General features: G+C 34.8%; 1 protein-coding gene across 1 annotated transcript in view; it reads left to right on the top strand.

The window, feature by feature from the left end:
* The window catches only part of CNTNAP2 (contactin associated protein 2), a 2,313,133-nt gene that overhangs the window by 699,913 nt on the left and 1,591,533 nt on the right, over positions 1 to 21,687 (top strand). The window contains exon 3 of the mRNA XM_033192342.1: positions 10,226 to 10,419. Coding sequence (XP_033048233.1) covers positions 10,226 to 10,419 — 194 coding nt within the window. The remainder of the gene's footprint in view (positions 1 to 10,225; positions 10,420 to 21,687) is intronic.

Below are 21,687 nucleotides of genomic sequence, written 5' to 3'. Positions count from 1 at the left end.
AGGCTAGCCTCTGTGTGTATCACTGTGGCTTCTGCGTGGAGCAAGAACTTAATCAAACTTAGATTTGCATTCACATTCGTTTCACTGTTATCTAGGCTTTATGTAGTTTTAAGCAGCTGTATAGCTTTTGGGTCTGCTTTTCATTTTTCTTGTCTCTTATAATCTTAAGGTAATATTTGACATTTTAAAAACAAATTAACATCCTTAAATCAAAGATCTTAAAATATAATTGTTGTGAAATTCCCTGAAAATAATTTATATATTTTTTAAATATATGAAACTAAACAACTTGCTGTAAGTCTATTTCTCACAACTGACACTCAGTGCTTTACCTGTGAAGTGATGAAGATGTAAACAGAAGCCTCAGCTAGACAGATTTTCTTTTGTTTGTCTAATTGCCAGAATGTTAATGATTTTCATAATGCCATTTATGTAAAAAAAAAAAACCAAAAAGTTCCAGTAACTTGTTAGTGTAGTGTGCAGAACCATTGAAGGAACAAACATATTGAATAGGCTTATAATTTTTCTTTTGTTGACTGCCTGTTAAAATGTTTTACCCAATTTTTATTAGGTTTACTGAGTGTTTCTTATTGATTTGTGGAGCTTGTTATACATTAACAAAAATGAATATTTTTGTTACATGTTTAGAAATATCTTCTCCCAATCTATAGTTAGCCATTTAACTCTCTTATTAATGCCTTGTGATAATCAATGTCTAATTTTACTGTAACTGAATTTATATTTTCCTTTTTAGCTAGTACATTTTGAGTCCTGTTTAAAAAATCCTTCCCAACCACAAAAAGATGCTGTATGTTATCTTCCGGAAACGTTTACAATTTGATCTACACGTTTTGACCTTGATTTTTGAGTATAGTGTGGGGCAGAACCACTTTCTAGAGCAATTTATTGGGGAGGAAAGAGACAGTCATTTTTGAAAAAGGAAACAAGAAGAGCTTGTGGATTGCTGGCAATGATTTCTTTATAGATCTGGGTGGCTGTTACACTGTTATGTTCATTTTGTGATCATTCCTGATGCTACCTACTTATAATCTTATAATTTGTTCATTTATATATATATAAAGTCTTTATAAAAATGCCTGAAAAACATATTTAATATTATATTTCATATTTAATATTCTACTTAGATGTCATAATTTTAACCCTATGTATTATTTATAAAGTAAGGTTATGTCATTCTTCTAAGCATTAGATACCTTTAATCATGAAGGTGATAATGCATTTCTTCAAAATGAGTATCTTAGTTCATTGTTGATGTTAAAACAAATTGTGCTGTTATAGGTTCAGGTTTCCAGCCAGTCAAAAACATTTTCATCATTAATCAGTTTGTTATCCTGTTAGGCTTCTTTTCCAGGTTTATATAATTGACAAATTTTATAAGCATGTTTTTCATGCCTTAGAGAATAAAAATATTAAAAATGACAGTGTACAGGACGAAAGCCTGTGGTACATCATTAGAGAGCACTCTTCAGCTGACATCACCATTATTCAACGTATTTGGCAATGATTATTAGCCATTTTTTAATTTACCTAAAACTGTTATCTCTCAGCCCACATTTTACTATTTTACGTTTTCCAGATATTTTGTCAAATGCTTTGCAATAATTAAAATTGAAGATACGTCTATGGAATTTACTCTGTTCTATTAAACAAGGGCTCAATTTTAAAAAAGGAAATCCTTAGAACCTACCACTATTGCCTCCTCTATCACCAGACCCCTTTCATCCTTTTTCCTAAATATTTACAACTCTCATGCTAGACTTTAAAGAAGATCTTTCTTGTTATATTTCCCAGATGTACCAACTTCATTGTTTTTAAAATTTATGGTATTTAGTTTTTGACTATCTTTCCTTTTTAAAAAGGCAGTTCCTTTAATAAATATTCAAGAAAGCTAAGATTACATTTATGGATAATGCAGTCCTTGGGGTTATAATCTGAATTCGAATGCTTCAAAAAGTTAAAGGCATGGGCCGGGCGTGGTGGCTCAGCCTGTAATCCCAACACTTTGGGAGGCCGAGATGGGCAGATCATGAGGTCAAGAGATCGAGACCAGCCTGGTCAATATGGTGAAACCCTGTCTGTACTGAAAATACAAAAAGTAGCTGGGTGTGGTGGTGTGTGCCTGTAATCCCAGCTACTTGGGAGGCTGAGGCAGGAGAATCACTTGAACCCGGGAGGCGGAGGTTGCAGTGAGCCAAGATCATGCCACTGCACTCCAGCATGGTGCCAGAGCGAGACTCCATCTCAACCAAAAAAATAAAAAGAAAAAAAGAAAAGGGTAAAACCACTTTGTCCATCTTATTATGTCTTAGCTTCTCCCCGGAGGTATTTATCTATACTCAGTTAGTAGTTTTGCTACTCCTGGAATTATTGAAACTGTTTTCTTTGTTGGTAGAAATGGGTGACAAACAATACTATTTTGCTGTCATTAAATAGTATCTGATAGTATTATATCTTCTTTCTTCTGTGTTGCTTAAAAAATAGCTTTCAAGCTTGTTTGTTTCAACCTTATTTATGTAAGTATTTATTTATCAATATTTTAGGAATGATTAGGTCATGCCAATTTTCCTGTTCTAGTTTATAACAGAGGTTGATTAATGGATATAGTCTTCTTCCCTGGCTACTCTAATCAATAAATATCTACACTTGGTTGAAGCCTATTTATCCTCTTCTCATAGATCACATGACCTCCTTGCAGATATTTATCCCCCACTGCAAATAAAATCTGAGCTCATTAACAAGTTCCTTTTAGCACTTCTTAAGATGCCTATTACTGCTTTTGTATCAATTAGATACTTCTCCATTGTAGGTTTAAACTCATGTTACATAGTATTTTCAATGTTCAGAAGGTCTTAAAATTCATGGTGTCATGTCTTTTTTAGTTTTGAATAAAAATTAGTTTTTCAAATGTTTATATTCTATGTATTGGTCTTAGTCTAGAACTTCTCTTAGACTTACCCTAGAAGCTTCCAACTTATCCCCAATGTCTGTTAACTACTGCAAATTTTAACAGGTTTGCTGATGTATAATTGATATACATTTATGTATATATAGTTATATATAGTACAATTTTTATATAGTGGTAAATTTTATATATGTACATGTTAATGTATATCAATTATACATTATATGTTTAGATATTTAATATATTACTATCAATAGCAATATATTTACTATATATTTTATATATAAATTATATAATTTATAAGTATGTACATGTATGTGTGTGTGTATATATATGTCAACATGGAAACATTACCTTTTAGCTCACTAATTATTTTCAAGCTGGAGTGCAGTGGTGCAATCTCAGCTCACTGTAACCTCCACCTCCTGGGTTCAAGCAATTCTCCTGCCTCAGCCTCCCGAGTAGCTGGGATTACAGGCACCCGCCACCATGCCCAGCAAATTTTTGTACTTTTTTTTTAGTAGAGATGCGGTTTCACCATGTTAGGCTGATCTCGAGCTCCTGACCTCAAGTGGTCCATCCGCCTCGGCCTCCCAAACTGCTGGGATTATAGGTGTGAGCTACTGTGGGCAGCCTAGCTCACTAATTATTTCTTAGATTATATAGAATTGGTAACTTTTCCTCGGATGAGTTTATTTTCCTATCAGTAACTAAATTTTGCATTTCTAAAATTACTTCATGGTTCCTTTTAGTATTCATCTATAAATGTTTTATTTTTCCCTGTTGTAACTTATAATTACTGCTATTTTTAATGAATAGCATTACCTATTTTATATTTTTGAGAGGATAGAGTCTATTTATCTCCACTAGCCCTCAATTGCTATTACTTTTGGAGCTAATTGGTGTTGAACTTTTGACTTTACTGACTTCGTGGCATGGAGTTTTGTTCCTGTCATTTGAAATTTTCATTTGCATGTTCTTCTTGACAGCCAGTCTCTCTCTTTCTGGTCTCTCTCTCTTTCTCTCTTCCTATCTCTTCTCGTCTCCCTTGTTTTTGTGCTTTATCATTATGGGACTTTCTCTACTCAAGTCCCAGAATGCCCAGTCTAAAACTGTACCTTACATTACTCGCCTGGTGCCTCTGCCTGGCAGTGTTATTATTATTATGTGTCTGGTCACCAAGCCAGAGAACGCCTTTACTCAGCTCAGATATGCCTATTTGCTAACTTCTTTGGGCATACAGCCTCATATTATCCGTATGTTTAAGTGAGTAATCAGCTTTCTTTTCACTACCGGGTTAGCCGAGGGCCAGTCTTGGTTTGCAACCTTGAAGCAAGCTTTCTGTCGTTGATACACACAGGGAACTTACATCACCATTATTCCATAGTAGCCAAATGCCCAAATACCTTTGTATGTCCCCAGATCCGGACTCTAGCTGGCATTGGCTTCAACCCTACTCATTGCTTTGCATGTTTGTTGCATTTCTTGTGCATGGAGATGCTTATCTTATTTTTTGATCCTCACTATGTCTTTTCAATTTTCTTCTTATCTATCTTATCTAAAAATACAGTGTATTTGAAGCAGAAGGGGGTCTCAAAGCCTGAACTCATAATGCAATTTTGCCTGGAGTCTCCTTTTCAATTTATTTTTTTCATCTGATACATATTTCTCAGCCAGTTATTAAAGGTAGTTCTAACCCTAATTGATTTTTCTTCACCATGTATTTTTGCTAAATTAGAATCCAGGCTTATAGGCTCTGGTGGTGTTAAAGCCACCAACTTGAGTGCTGTGTTTCTTCAGGAGCCATTTATCACTACAACAGAAGCTCCGTGGCCTCTCTAAACCCCCTGCAAAATGCCTCTTTTCTCTGACTTACTGAATTACAAATTACAAAGCAAAAATAACTCATATTAGTATAGAGTATTCGTTTCATCAATTTATTCAGATTCTCTAATACATCACTCCAGGAACTCACATAGAATGGACATGTAGAATACAAACACTGTAAATCTTTACAGCATACATGTGCACACACCACATACTACACACATGCAAATACACAGGGGGAGGAATATCTGTGTATGTGTGAGAAAGAAGAGTGAAGAAGGAAAGACACATGGAGGATGAGGGGGTGGGAAAGGGAAGAGAGAACACAGAAGGGGAGAGAGTAGGGAAAGGAAGAAACGGCATTCTTATTGTTTCGAGACTAGCAAGAATTCTCTAACAAGTACACATCTTTCAAGTTACTTCAACAATACACGAGTTATTTGCTAGATGTTTTAGGTAATACTATCTCTAGGTAAGAGTTCTTCTTAGGAACTAAGAGTTTATGACTATTCATTCTCCATCTCTTCCAACTCCTCTTTGACATCCAACCACTTTCTCTGAGCTACTACAACACATTGGGAACTTTTTTGCCCTCTTATACACCACATTCCAGAGGTTGTTGGGATGAAAGAGGTATCATTATTAATCCCTGGATCAATAGAGGTTACACATTTCACAAGCCAAGTAAACAAAGTAATAAACTTCGCCAAATTACATTGCTTGATAGATCAAAGAGAAAAAGGGAACTTTTCATCGATCTTTCCACCATGTTCCTCATAAAAGACTGACTTTTGCCCTCCCCTTGAGGCTAACCACTGTAGTATTCTCTCCACTTATATTTCTGCTAAGAAATACATTTTGACTTATATTTCTCCTGATTTTCGATTTTTGCTTTCCTTAAAATTGACAGTAAATTCTATTTTGCTAAAAGTAATGAGATAAATGGGATTAAGCAGCTGTATGTTAATTGCTTGCTTGCTGAAAGACTGGAATGTAGCAAAAAATAGGTCACTTAAGCAAATTTATTCTGGAGCATTCATTAGCAAAACAGAGGAAATATTCTAAGTTTCCCCAATCAATCAGATATTTTCTCACCTGCTACCTCATTGTATTAATTGCTTGTTGACTTTAGTTCACTGAATCACCCTGTTGTTTTTGGTAATACATAGATAGAACTCTCTATGAAATTGGCTATAAAATTTCTTCAAGGTTTGGAACTGTATATCTAACAGGTAAGAAAATATATTTGTTATCCCTCAATAACTGAGTATATTTTTGTCCCCCAAATTAGCCTACAGCTCTTCCAAAATCTTATGGAATTCTAGGTAAAATAGGAAGATGAATGATATATGACAATAAGGAATATTATATACTAACACTACAATAGGAAAAAACAGATTACAACGCAGGTATAACTAACTCATTGTTAGTGAACAGATTATCAGGAAGTGGTCCCAAGAGGGACTGCGGACTAGAATCTCCAGGATACAAATCCTGAGATGAAAAATAGCATCTAGGAAGTTAATTAGGAGTGTTTGGGGGATGAAAACCTGTGGAAGAGAAAGGAATGAAACAGAAATTAGTTACAGGGAGGACTTTAGGTGAAATGCAGTTTTAGTGAAGTCTTTGACCAATCCCTGCAGGGAGCTCTGAGACTGTGAAGACACCTCAGAGTTTCCACAGGTTGGGGCAGGATACTGGCTCTTTATAGCCCCAGGTTGACCAGCCGTTGCATTTGCACAACTCCATGAAGGTATATCATCTACAGGTGCCTCTTTTTAACCCAGGAAATTCCTGAAGATGAATTGCAGCTAAGTACTGTATCACAGAAAAAACATTCTTGTAAAAGTGTGAATTGAAGATATGAGAATAGAGACCGAGAAGTAGTTACATCGTTTGCACATATATTCTATAGACACCACACATATAACCTATGCAAACACAAACACTAGATACTTAAATTTGTCCAAATATTTTGTGAGATATGATTTTGATATAGTGAAAGGTACAGATTTTAAATTTGTATGTACTTTTTTTTTTTAGAGATTAATCTTGGGCAGGGATCGACAAACTTCAACCCCCTGTCCAGCTACAAGATTTTGTTAATAACACTTCATTATAACATGGCCACACTCTTTTGTTTATGTACTGCTCTTCATACTATAATAGAATTTGGCAGTTTTAACAGAGGCAGTATGGTCTATAAAGCCAAAAATATTTAGTATTTGCCCTTTTACAGAAAATGGTTGCTGACCTTTGATCTAGGGTTTGCTATTTTCAAATAATACCACTTCATGTGTAAAGTAAGACCACAGCATAACATATTTCCTGTCCAGACTCCTATCCTTTGTACTATTTGAGTTGCATATTTTAATTCCACATTTATTATAAACCCTGTCATTCATCATTACTGTTTTTAAACACTAAATTATCTGTTAATGAAATTTAAAAACCTAAACAAATATTTTATATGTACTTAATATGTTTAGCATTTTAAGCATTCATTTTTTCATGTAAATATGAGTTTCAAAATGGTAAAACTTCCCTTAAGGTGAAAAAATTATATTTTTATAGTATACACATATGAGTGATGAATTCTCCCAGGTTTGTCTTGAATATTACATTATTTTTATATTTAAAACATGCTTTTGCTGGACATAGAATTTCAGGTTGCCAGCTTTTTTTTTTTCCATCAAGTCTGATAGGTCATTTCATTGTCATTTGGTTTGCATTATTTCTGCTGAGAAGTTGTAACCCTGTGAATACTTTTAAGATTTTCTCTTTAGCATTGTCTTTTAGCAAATAATTATATCGTACCTTATTGTATTTTGCCTTGTATCTCTCCTGCCTGGAATTCAATCAGCTTCTCACATATCTGGGTTTATATATTTCAACCATTATTTCTTCAAACACATTTTATTCTGACCCAATCTCTGTCTTCTCTGCTTTTAGTACTCCACTTGCATGCTTCTTAGGGCAGTTATCAGTGTCTTAGAAATTACTGGAATACTGTTTAATTTTAAGCCTTGTTTTTCCGCTCTGAGCTTAATTTAGATGTCTTATATGGCCCTACATTCTAGTACAATGATGTTTTTCTTCTATGTCTCATCTGCTTTTAAGCTCATCCATTAAATTATCTATTTCAGATGTAATTTTTAGTCCTAAAATTTCCATTTTGTTCTCTTTTTTTGCTTTTCTCTTTCAACATTTTGCATTCCTTTAAAAATGTTTATAGATTTTATTTTAGATAATAGAATTAATAATTACTAGGTTAAAGTCCTGGTCTGCTAATTTCATCATCTCTGTTATTTTGGGGGTACATTTCTATTGATTTTTTTTTCCTCTGGTTCTAATACATATTTTCCTGCTTGTCCAGATATCTAGTATATTTTTGAATTTATATACTTGACATCATGGATGCAATGCTGTTCAGTTTCTAAATGTTTATGGCTTTCCTTAATGGAGTGTTGAGTTTTGGTCAACCAAAGAATTAATTTTTGGTCAGATTTATCTTTTTCAGTAACCTTTGCTCAGGTGTGTCCAGACTAGCTCTCATTTTAGGACTAAAATATCCCTACTTATAATGCACGACTTTTATGGGATGTCTACTGAATGCCTGGAGGAATTCAACAAGGTCTCTCAATTTTGTCTAGTCTGAAATTAAATTTTTCCCAGCTCTCTGCAACCTCTGGTTATTGCTGATTTCAGAACTCCCTTTACCTGGTCTTGTGCAATCTTGATCTGAAAATACACAGCACAGTATTGCTTCTGAGTCTACATTCCAGAGACTCATTGATGACTCCCATGTAGATTTCCAAAGCTCTTTACACAGCTGTGCCCTCTCTGGGACTCTGTCCTGTGAATTCGAGCTTCTTTAGTAGCTTTGAATTGCAATATGTTTCCATTTCATTGACACTGCTGCACTCCTGAACTCTGTTTGGGATCATCTTCCATGTACCATGATCCAGAAAGTGAAGCTAGCAGAAAGCCAGGAAGTTGGCAGGGCTCACCTTATTTGTTTATCTTATTTTATGGATCATGTTCTGCACTGCCTATTGTCCAGTCCCTAAAACAGTGATTGTTAAAATTTTTTTTTTATTTTTTGAGATGGAATCTCGCTCTGTCACCCAAACTGGAGTGCAATGGCGCCATCTCGGCTCACTGCAACCTCTGCTTCCCAGGTGCAAGTGATTCTTCTGCCTCAGCCTCCCGAGTAGCTGGGATTACAGGCACCTGCCACCACGCCTGGCTAATTTTTGTATTTTTAGAGGAGATGGGGTTTCAGCATATTGGCCAGGCTGGACACGAACTCCTGACCTCAGGTGATCCACCTGCCTCGGTCTCCCAAAGTGCTGGGATAACAGGAGAGAGCCACCGTACCTGGACAAACAGTTATTTTATAATTTTTTGGTTTTGTCATTTTTTTAAAAAGCTGTTCTATCATAGTTTTAAGCAAAAATAGGCCATATAAACATTGTTAAATGAATATCTGTGGTGATTTATAAAATGATTTTTATTATGAACGTCCTCATAGAATAAATTATTTCACCAACCTTTAAATTCTTTATTTGAAAAATAGTACACACAATTTGATATACTGCACATTGGATAACCTATTGAGCATTTTTCTATCATTTATTCTCTTTAGTAGCTGAACTCACCTTAAAAATTATAGTGCCTCTTAGCACTAACATTAGGCCATATTTTCTGTAACTTGTTTTGTGTGCAACCCTAGTTATTTTAAATATTACTATAAATTAAGAATATTGATCTATATTCGTGCCATTTTTCTAACAAATGTTTTTACATTTTTACTATTTGCTAAGCAATTATTATATTTTACCAAAAGAGATTTAACTTTGCTTAGTATCTTATTTTTCTAGAAATATGACTTTCAAGAGATACTGGCTGTATATCTTCTAAGTGTTAAATAAACATACTCCCTGATTATCTATATACACTGAGTGGTACAGGAAATTAATGTAAGATTAGGCTCATCTTAAGAATTGCAAATTTTTTTTACTAAAATTCACAAGAAAAATATATTTTAAAATTGTGTATAATTGCTTGGTTTAAATTTATAATTTATTAAATGGTAAAGTTTACATGACAGAAAACAATTGGATAGTTACATTTTTCTCATGATTTTAGCTGAAGAGTTTATGGTAAATTGATCAACCCTCAGCCAATTAGACTTTGACATGTACTAATAAGATCTAATTGAGGAATTATGAAGACATTTGCTCAGGAGAAAATGAGCACATAATTACACCATAAAGAGGTTAAAGAATCAATGTTACCAGCTGGAAGAATATTAGTTGAAGTCCCAATGGCATCTATAAAGGATACTTCATAATATATCTGTGAAAGAGAGCACTGCCAAGGCCAATTAAGATATGTAGAATATTCCATTGTCAGTTGTACAAGTTCAAATTTAAATATTCATTTTCCAATCTTGCCTTTGCCCGTCTTCAGGTGCTGGGGGATGGTCTCCATCAGACAGCGACCATTATCAATGGCTTCAGGTTGACTTTGGCAATCGGAAGCAGATCAGTGCCATTGCAACCCAAGGAAGATATAGCAGCTCAGATTGGGTGACCCAGTACCGGATGCTCTACAGTGACACAGGGAGAAATTGGAAACCCTATCATCAAGATGGGAATATCTGGGTAAGTCACTCGCAGGAAAGCAAAGACACAGAATTGGTATGGAAATGTTAGAAAATGGTACAGGATTCACTAAGCATATATAGTTATCACTATTTATCTATTAAAATCGTTGAGAAACCTTATTTATTCATCATTGTTGATGGAAAAAGTTTCTTGCAGCTGTAATTTCTATCCAATGGTTAACGCAATGATTCTCGATGGACACTCTGAATTTGAATCACCTGAGGAAGTTTTAAAGCACGTAGATGAAAGGCACACCCAGATCAATGAGACCAGAATCATATAAGCTGAAATCGTGATTAATGATACTGATAACTTTTCTGAAGACAGCGATCTTCAATTGAAGGAAATTATTGAAATTATGAAGAATATAATTTAGAGAAGTAAGAGCCGTGATAGATGTTAAGAAAAGAAATTGTCCGTTTTATAATAGTGTCTTAAACACTTATTACAGATCCATATTCACTTTATTCCTTTATTATGAAAGAAGAGAATAAAGCTTAACCCACTTGTTCTTAAAACGTCTCTGTTAACTTAAAAAGTTGTATGTATTCAATCAAATATTCACCACATAATAATTTGAATAAATTATTAACAGTAAAATTTAAGTGTTCTATTTTGGTTCAATTATTTTAAAAAGCAGGCATGACCAAAATCAAGTAATGTCATCAATATTAAACCAGAAGAAGAAGAAGAAGAAAAAGATGAGGAGGAGGAGGAGGAAAAGGAGAGGATGAAAGGGGAAGGGAGAAAAAAAGGAAGAGGAAAGCGTTCACTTTTGAAATCATGTCCTTCACAGTATTAGGCAGAGTGCTGGGTATTTTTAACTTTATCATGAATCACTCTTGTAGACTTTGTATTTTAAAAGTCCCCAAGTATTTTTTTCTAAGTAACAAGAGTTTATAATTTCTAGCTAAAGTGGATGTTCATTTCTATAGTGGTATATGAAATAAGGATATAATGTCCTGATAATAAAAAATGTGTCTGCTTAAGTAGAACTTTAGAAATAACTCATTTCAAGTCATAATTATATGGAAATAATTATTTGTGTATTAGGATGTATAAGTTACAGAAACCAAGTAGTGGGAAAAATGCCTCTTTCTAAAATGTCTTCATCTCACAATTGAGATCATTCAAATGCTCAGGCATAATTTATAGAAAGTGATTATCAGGCCTGAATACACAGTAGAATTAGCTAGAGAACTTTAAAACATACAGACCCTTGTGCCCCAACCCCAGAGACTTGAATTTAATTGGTCTAAGGTGCAGCCTGGGCTTTGGGATTTTAAAGCTCCGATGGTGAATCTAATGTACAGTGAACACTGAATATCATATTTTAGATTGGTTTTCAGTCTACAGTTAGAAAGGGGGTAGAGGAAGTATATGCTGAAAAGGAAGAGGAGAACAGAAAATTTGAAAGGGTTGCCCCTAAAATTTGGCAGAGAGGGGAAGAAGGAGGAGTAAGGGAGTTGGGTGGTGGGAAGGGGAGGGAGAAATCAAGCGACCAGCCAACCAAACAGCAGACCAAACAACTGAGAGTGAACAGTTAAGGCTTAGATCACAAACTCTTCTAACACCCAAAGCATTCATTATTTTCTAACTTTCTGTGGTTTCTAAACTAAGATCAAATGAGCATATTGGTAAAATTGCTTGAGGGGTTTACTCTCTGTGATTTCTAGACTAAGATCAAATAAGCATGTTGGCAAAATTACTTGAGGGGTTACATATCAGTCTCTGAAATACTGTTCTCTATATCAGAACAGAAATACTGTTCACACTTTTGTATTTGTAAAGTCTTCCTCTCAAAATTAAGTGTTCAAATCCTCTCCTCTCATAATGTGCCAAGATAGTAATACAGATAGGTGCTAAAATACTTGAACTTTAATGTATCTATCAAATACTGAACAGCTAAGGATGGCTAAGTGCAGAGACATAAGGAAAAAAGGCTAAAGAGGATAAAATTGCTCAGGTTGTCTTGGACTCCTTTATTTATTTATTTATTTATTTATTTATTTATCTATCTATTTATTTTTGAGACAGAGTTTTGCTCTTGTTGCCCAGGCTGGAGTGCAGTGGTGTGATCTTGGCTCACTGAAACCTCAGCCTCCTGGATTTAAGCAATTCTCCTGCCTCAGCCTCCTGAGTAGCTGGGATTACAGGCATCCACTACCATGCCTAGCTAATTTTTTTTTTGTATTTTTAGTAGAGACAGGGTTTCACCAGGTTGGTCAGGCTGCTCTTGAATTCCTGATCTCAGAAATTCAACCTGACATCAACCTACTTGCCTTGGCCTCCCAAAGTGCTGGGATTCCAGGCATGAGCCACCACACCTGGCCTTGGACTCTTGATATTACATAAAATAATAATGGTCGAGTCTGGGAGACAAGGATGTCATGTAGTGAAAATATCACAAATTGTAAAGGTATGCTGGGTCTACTTATAGGACTTTCCATCTTAAGGTGATAAAGGTGCATTTCTATTGTCTTCTCCCTTTCTGGTGTTCACTTTGTTTCTTCCTTTCAAATAATATGTTTCTTATTAAAATCAGTATGCTACGTGATGAGAGATGAGTGATTATTTCTAGAAGAAGTTAGTAGCGAGCTAATTATAAAATTGTAAAAATCAAAACAAGTTGGAGACTATATTAGTCTATTTTTGCCCTGCTCTAAAGAAATCCCTGAGACTGGGTAATTTATAAAGAAAAGAGTTTTAATTGACTCACGATTCCACAGGCTGTATAGGAAGCATGACTTTGGAGGCCTCAGGAAACTTACAATCATGGCAGAAGGTGAAGGGGAAGCAGGCATGTCTTACATGCCTGGAGCAGGAGGAAGAGAGAGACAGGAGTATCCTACACTTTTGAATAACCAGATCTCCTGACAATTCACTCACTGTCAGTAGAACAGCAAGGAGGAAGTCCACCCCCATGATCCGATCACCTACTATCAGGCCTCTCTTCCAACCCTGGGGATTACAATTTGACATGAGATTTTGGTGGGGACACAGACCCAAACCATATCAGAGACACAATCTAAATATTGCAAAATATATTTCAGTACCAATAAGCCTGCAACATAATGATTACATTATTTAATAACCTATGACAGAAATGTTTTAATCCTTACTAATACAAAAAAGAGTCCAATCCTTTAATGTATTCTAAAAGAGATAAAGTTCATTAACTTCTAAAAATTCTTGAATATTTTAGGGCTATGTCTTATTATTCATTAAGTGATTAAAATTTAGCATTTACAAATTTCATCAAAAAGTACTCTTGGGGATTAAGTTTATTAAAAATGGTATTAAATACTAGAGTTTTTTAATCCACTACTACTTAACATTATGTATACTGGACTTGAAGAGAATTCTGATATAGAGAAGATTGGATGACTTTTTGATGGAAAATGCCTTATAAGATGTAAAATTTTATGTACTTTTGAAATTGTTTTTACTATCCATTTTATATTGATTGTTTACCTGAGATGTATAGAAGATAATGTATATTCAATCACATGAATATAATTTTAAACAAATGTCCATGGTTATGTTTTTTCTGATTGTTGGGGAAATGGGAAACATGAGTAATTTTTGTAATATTCTTATTAAATATTCATATGGACATTCTGAGTTATTTTATCACTATTGGATAATATCTTAAAATAAGCAAAGAACAAGTCATGTATAAGTGAATTATGACAGTTTCAGAAGGTTTTAGAGTCATGAATCTTTCATTATGGAATGAGAATGGCTCCTGAAAAGATTCCTAAAGAACGGTTTATCTGAATACTTAATATTCAAAGATCTGAGTTTCTAAATGGGCTTAACTAGTCAAACCTTCCATTCCTCTTTGATGATACTGAGCATAAAAGAATTCTTTATACTTTATCTACAATATAATTTCCTTCTATTTAGAACCTCTTTTCCAATGTAAAAGGTAAATAAAATTGCCCAAAAAAATCATTACATCTACATACTCCACCAACTCTAATTTGCATGATTTTCTTGAAATGTTTTCAAGTTTCCTAAGTATAATCTGTTAGAGACAGGAAGTATTCTGTATAAGCATTTTGTATCAGAAATCCATTAAACATTATATTAAATAAGAATTCCAGCAGGCTTTTGCTAAGAGGCCTGTTTTGCTTGGGAAATTCAATTACTGGATTTTGAATGCAGACATTCAGAGCCAAAATAGGAAACTGGAGTAATAGCAGTGAATGCTTTCTTTACACACCACTATTATTTTGTAGGATAGTAACGTACTACAAATTTACCAGTCATATGAACACAGTTTTTATTTTTCTTTAAAAAATACTTCCTAATCATGAAAACACACTCGTATATTGTTATTTTTAAAAACAGTTTTGATCCATTTTGTTAATTTTAAGTAGGGATTAGACTGAAATTTGTTACCACTGCATCTATTAGATGGAGAATTCTACAGAACTGTTTTATCATATTTAAATTACATGGTTAGAGACTTAAGAATATAGGGATAAATAAGTTCATATTCTCTAAGAAATATTAAATAGATTACTTATTTTCAAAACCCAGATCTCTTTGTCACATATATGCTTTTCCCATATACATATGCATATACATAAAGCTTCGTTGTTTCAAGAAATTTAAAACATTTCAAATATCTAGAAGACAAATACAATAGTTAGCAGTTTCATTTATGAAACATTTGGATTTTGTGAATATCAAGGTATAAGCTGGACCACGTAGTCTCTGCTTTCTTTTTAATTACATATTCCATCAGCCAATATTTATAAAATAACAGTTCTCAAAACATCCTTTTGGATTAGCCTATAATTAGTCATTTGGTAAGCGAAAGTCAAGATATGGAGTCAAAAGGTTTGAATTCATATATCTTGTTTCATTTGTTTGTTTTATAAACTTGGAGATTTGACTTGATTTCTCTGTTCCTGAAATCCTAATCTGAGAAATAGATATAATTCCTATTGAGATATTTAAGTGAGATTATGTAAGTAAAGAAATCTTTCAAGCTATAAAGATTAGAAATGTGTGTCATCAATTCCCAGTTGTAGACGCATGCTCCAAATCTAGTTTAGTATGTCTTTTCAGTGAGAATGGTCAGCAATGACAATTTTCAGAATTTTTTAGTCTCCCTCTATGCTTTTCAGATTCACTTTACCTCTTTTTACTCTTATTCATGATTGAAAATATCTGACAATATTTTAGATTAAGGAAATGTTACTTAAAGTTGGAGGTAGAATGTGTGCAAATCTCGGTCATAATGTCCAATTAACGAATGGTAAATACATGTTTAGACAGTGTGGCGCAGGCTGGGTCAGTGAGGCATGACCGGTAGACCTAGCTCTGTGCCAGGTGCCACTGCAGTGCTTGTAACAAATTATCTGTTACCATAATGATGGCCTTGTGTCCAATGAGCCATTTAAGGGGACACTGTTTAAAAATGAATGGATTGTTCTGTCCTGTCTTTTCAACCATTTGTTATAGTGGTTGCACTAATTTTCCAAATCACTTAAAAATCTGTTCCCAGTATGAATATAAAACATAAATGCCATTGTGTTACAGTTCAATAGTGTACTTAGATTCTTTCAAAATATCTAGAATTTTGTCTGCATACTAAAGTCAGGATGACAACCATCCTGTCGCCTGTGCCTACATCTTCCATCAGATAATAACTTCTCCTTCCCTTAGGACACGAATGTGATTCTTTTCCCCAATAGACAAGTATTACCCTTGCTTCTTTAAATAAACATCCGCATTCTTGCTGCCATTGGTTATTTGGGTAAAGGATCAGGTGGACATACTCTAAATAATTTTGTAGTTAGCTTATTGAGAAACAAAACACATCAGAATAATCTGCATCAAAAACTTCCTAAAATTATCTTTGATATAAATGGGGTAAAAATCTTCAGGACTTGTATAGAAAAAAACTATTTCCAAGGTGATTTCAGAATAAGCTTCTTATTTCTGTGAAATAGATTTTTCTGTTTATACTCCTCTTAGGCTGGATAATATTTTTAAAGTCTCATGAATTTTAATAAGTTGAGTGGATATTCCAGATCCTTTTGCATATACTGTAATGCCTCTGCTAGTGAATTTTGATCACCTTTCTAAATACACATTTGTATGGTGAGATTCTCATTTTAAAAGGTCATGAGGTTTCTTGGGACAATTTATGAGACTCAATATTCTACATAAATAGAACTTTTCTAACAAATATGGTTATGCATGTAATATTTTTCTAAAATTTGGAACATAAAAAGATGCTGTTGATAATATTGAATATATTATTGGCATATATTATTAGATAAAGGAAAATGTTATAATCTCAGAAGATTTCTTACAGGCTGTAAAATAACAGTATAGTTCTTCACAGTATAATGTATTTTTCATCTATGAGATAAAATAGGATATATGTAATTATTCTGATTTTTAAAGCATCCCTGAAACAAGGTTTGTTATCAATTATACTAATATTTTCAGGTGTTTTATTTTACATTGAACTCAATGCTATTTTTCTTTTTATCATGTCAAGGTTGGATTTAGGTTACATGAGGCTAAATAACTCCAAGTAAATACACATTTATATAATGTGTTGATAAATGGGTACCTACAAATGATTTGAATAAGATACCAGTTCTTTCTTTTAAGATGTATGTTTTTACTCTGCTCAAGTGGTAACTTAGAGGAATACTAGTATGCTTATTTTGGGGAATTTAGTGCACAGTAAATACTGCTTCTTATGTGCCTGAAGACTCCTGAGAGGCAGTGAAATGAGTAATTCAATGTTACATTCTGGAGTCAGACCACCTAGGCCAACCATACAATTTTGGTAACATAGCTCTGTGTATCTTCATGCAGATTCTTTAAACTTTCTGCGCCTAAAGTTCCCGATCTGTAAAATGGGTCTAGTCACTTACGTGAATAGTATTTACCTCAATAGAGGTTGTAGGTATTAAGTGAAAAAGTCACACAAAGGTTTTAGAGCAATGTCTGGAACATATTAATCACTCAATTATTTTACACATTTGTGATTTCTAGGTGCATTAACATAGTATATTGGCTCTTTTCTTGAAAATTTAAAATAGCCTGTTACTTCCACTTTATAATAACGTTTTTCTATTAGTGTATTGGCGTGTGTACTGTATTACATACATCTGTGCTTCCCAGCCTGAAATGACGAATGACTCATTTGTTAGTATAATTGAGAATGCTAATTTATGCCATTCAAATCATGGGCCTACTCATTATCACATCGAGTCCTGTGCATTGCCGTATGAATTGTGCCTGGAAAGTTTTTTCAGAGATATATTTTTAAAAGAAACTTCGGTGAAAATATGACTAGGATGTTTTCATTAGATTTAGTTCAATACATTCACTTGATAAAGTCATTAACTTTGGAAAGAAATAACCCATTTTTGTCCATAGTACTTCTGTGTGTCTTCTTAGGCCAACTGAAAAGGGTATGGTAAGCAGACTCCAAAACAGGCTTATCAGTATTAACTGAAACAGTTTATGCTGATTAGCCATGAAAGGAGAAACCAGCTGCACCAGGAACACCCAGGAGTTGTCAGAGATGCAGAATCTCAGAGGCCTAACACAGATCTACTGATCAGAATCTACAGTTTAGCAACATTCACCAGTGATTCATATATACCTCCAAGATAGGCAGTGTTGTTTCTGATATTTGAAGAACTCTCATGAGAAAGAGGAATGAGCATCAGCATTTGTGTTTCCAAACCAGAAGGTAGAATTAGAAAAACTAGAATTTATAGTGCAAATTGCAGACAGATTTATCATGAAAAAAAGAGTGAGCTTTGATACATAGGCACTCACTGAGCACCTACTATTTACTGAGGCTAAGGATAAACAGACCAAAACACAAGCACAATTACTGTCTTCTGGGGTAAATAAACTAGTGATAAGGCTAAACACAGGCTTTAATAAGTATATTGTATGACTCTATGTTCAAATAGAGAGGTGCTTGCCTAGGTTGTTCTGGGAACACAAAGAAAGCTGTCTTATTCAGAGTGGTTGGGTCCAAAAAGACTTCTTGAGGAGCTACCTACTATTGGCTAAGTAGGTAAGGAGTTGGTCACTCAGAGAAGAGGGGCAGGAAGTCATTTCAAGCAGGTGAATCTTCTGCTGAGATAGGTAGGAATGGAGAGTGGGATTCTATAAATAATTTAATAAGTCAGTTTTTCCTGACTTTCTGACATGCAACAAAATAAAAACCTGACCTTTATTTATTTACTTAGAGACAGAGTCTCACTCTATTGCCCAGGCTGGAGTGCAGTAGAGCGATTTCAGCTCATTGCAACCTCTGCCTTCCAAGTTCAAACAATTCTCCTGCTTCAGCCTCTCAACTGGCTGGGATAACAGGCATGCACCACCATCCCTGGTTAATGTTTGTATTTTTAGTAAAGATGGGGTTTCACCATGTTGGCCAGGCTGGTCTTGAAGTCCTGGCCTCAAGTGATCCACCCACCTAGGCCTCCCAAAGTGCTGGGATTATAGGGGTGAGCCACCGCACCCAGTGAAAAGCTGACTTTTTAAAATAAAAAACTCTGAAATTATATCCTATGAATCTGTAATGCTTGATTTATATAATGTAAATATCTAATTTTGGAAGAACCTTGGAGTTTATGCAGTCTCCTAGGACACACGTTTTTATCTCTGTACCATTCGTCATATAGAGCTCACTGCAGAGCACAAAACAGATGTTTCTGAGTTTACAACTGAATTGAAGTATCTCATTCTGTAGATGAATAAGCTGAGGTGGAGAACCATGATGTCATTTAAATCGGAACCTTGAATCCAGGTATACTCACCTCACTAGTCAATATGGAGTCAAATACTTATTTTGGTTCAGCAAGAAGTTCCATTACTATAATGAACCCCTGCGCATTTTGACTAATTGAAAATACTGTTGAATACATACACGATATTTATAGAACAAGAAAGCATGGGCTCTGGACCAAACCTCAAATATCTAAACTCTGCTCCAACACTTTCTCGTGGTGCATATTTAACTATGCTAATCAACCTTCTATGGGCTTTAGTTGCCTTAGGTGTAAAAGTGATATAATTGTATTTACCTTATGGGATTTTTGTGAGAAATAAATTAATCAGAACTAAATTGTTTAGAACAATGCCCCATGAATATAGTCTCTTCTTATCTTCCTCTTGTTTCACTTTCTCCTATTTATCAGTATTATTATGAATGTTATCATTAATGTTTATAGAATACGATATTAAAAGTGATATAAAGAATGCAAGTAAGTCGTCAATAATAGATCTAGCCTTGAGAATAATATATTTTAATTGTCAGGACAGCAAAAATCACTACAATAGCTTTAAACAAAAGCCCAGGTCGTCTTGCACAGCTTTCAGGATGCTTATGCCCCTGGACACTGTGAAGATCCCATTCTATGTGTTTCACTTATGCATACTGTTTTCCAGGTAGCTAATTTAGCCAATGTTGACTTTAGGAGAGAACTACTAGAATGTTAAAATGTCTTGGCAAATAAATTTGGTTTGCTTGAGTTAACTAGTTTAATTATAGGCTGCAGTGAAATGAACATTCTGATTCTGGCAAAAAGATATAGTGCTGACAGGCTGTCTGAAAGGTTCATTCACCATCTATGCGTTTTCAGGAGTCTAGAGCAAGAGTAAAGCATAGACTCTGGTTTCTAGAAAAAATTCTGTCCATTTCCAGATGAAACTAATGTTTGAGATAAGTATCTGCATTTCTCCGATGAACTTCACCAATATATTTTGATGAGACAGTGAATGAGTCTATTGTAATTGCCATTAAAATGCTTTATAATGATATTAATATGCAGCTTGAAAGATGTCTGTGAAAACTCCTGTCATTTAGCAGAAATTCAGAAAACTTCAGCTGCACAAATTAACAAATAATAACAGCCAACCAACATTTATTGGGGATTCCTTAAGTGTTTAATGTGCTTTATATCATTTAATCTTGAAAGCAACTAATATGTGAGGACATAGATTATTATTTTTATGATTAAGCCCTATTTTTGGCTGCAGAAATTGAGGATTAGAGAAAGTATAACTTTCCCTGTGGCACGTGGTGAGACTGGGTAATGGATGTGTTAACTAACTTATTGTGGTAATCATTTCACAATATATCCCTATATGAAAGCAAAAAAAAAAATTGTAATGGTTGAATAAATATCACATTTCCTGTTTTAAGGAACACACCTCCAAAATAAAATAAAAATAAAAATAAAATAATAAAAAAACTAAACTGAACTAATCAAACAGTGGAGCTAGGATAGGAAACCAGAGCAGCCTAACCAGCCTGTGTTCCCCGCCACTATGACCCTGGTCAGCCATTCATTTCACAGGCCATGTGAAACTTAGTGATCTCAGCATTTAAACTGTAATACAGTGCTTCTGTATAAGATGTTGGTATTTTATTTATTTTTTTATTATTTATTATTTACTTTTTTAAACAGAGTCTTGCTCTGTCACCCAGGCTGTGCTCACTGCAACCTCCGCCTCCCAAGTTCAAGCGATTCTCCTGCCTCAGCCTCCCAAGTAGCTGGGATTACAGGCACCTGCCACCACACACGACTAATTTTTGTATTTTTAATAGAGGTCGGGTTTTGCCATGTTGGCTAGGCTGGACTCAAACTCCTGACCTCTGGTGATCCACTAGCCTCGGCCTCCGAGAGTGCTGGAATTACAGGCATGAGGCACTGCGCCTGGCCTTTTTTCTAATTTTCAATACAAAGATTGAGGTTCGGGATCTTACCTAAGATCACAGAGCTTAAAAGGTAGAAGATCTTGATCTTTAATGCTATTGTTGGTGTTGCTGTTTTCAATTTTTTAAAAAAGCACTACTTACCCTATTGTATTAGTTTGCTAGGGCTGCCATCATAAAGTACCATAAACTGGGTGGCTTCAACAACAGAAACTTACTCTCTCACGGTTCTGGAGGCCAGAAGTCCAATATCAAGGCGTTGGCAGGGCTGACTCCTCCTGTGAGGGCGGTGAGGGAACAGCCTGCCCTAGCACTCTCACCTTGGCTTACAAGTGGCCGTCTTCTCCCTGTGTTGCTTTATTATCATCTTTCCTCTGTGTATGTGTGTGTGTGTTCTATGGTATTGCTCAGCCACCCAGGCTAGGGTGCAGTGATGTGATCATAGCTTACTGCAAGCTCCAACTCCTGAGCCCATGGATCCTTTGCCTCAGCCTTCTGAGTAGCTGGGACTACAGGTGCATGTCACCATGCCCAGATAATTT

This window comes from Trachypithecus francoisi, unplaced genomic scaffold (genome assembly GCF_009764315.1).
Source record: "Trachypithecus francoisi isolate TF-2019V2 unplaced genomic scaffold, Tfra_2.0 Lachesis_group4, whole genome shotgun sequence".
NCBI lineage: Eukaryota > Metazoa > Chordata > Mammalia > Primates > Cercopithecidae > Trachypithecus > Trachypithecus francoisi.
The sequence above is the reverse complement of the archived record's forward strand: the minus strand, read 5'-3'. Positions and strand labels throughout refer to the sequence as shown.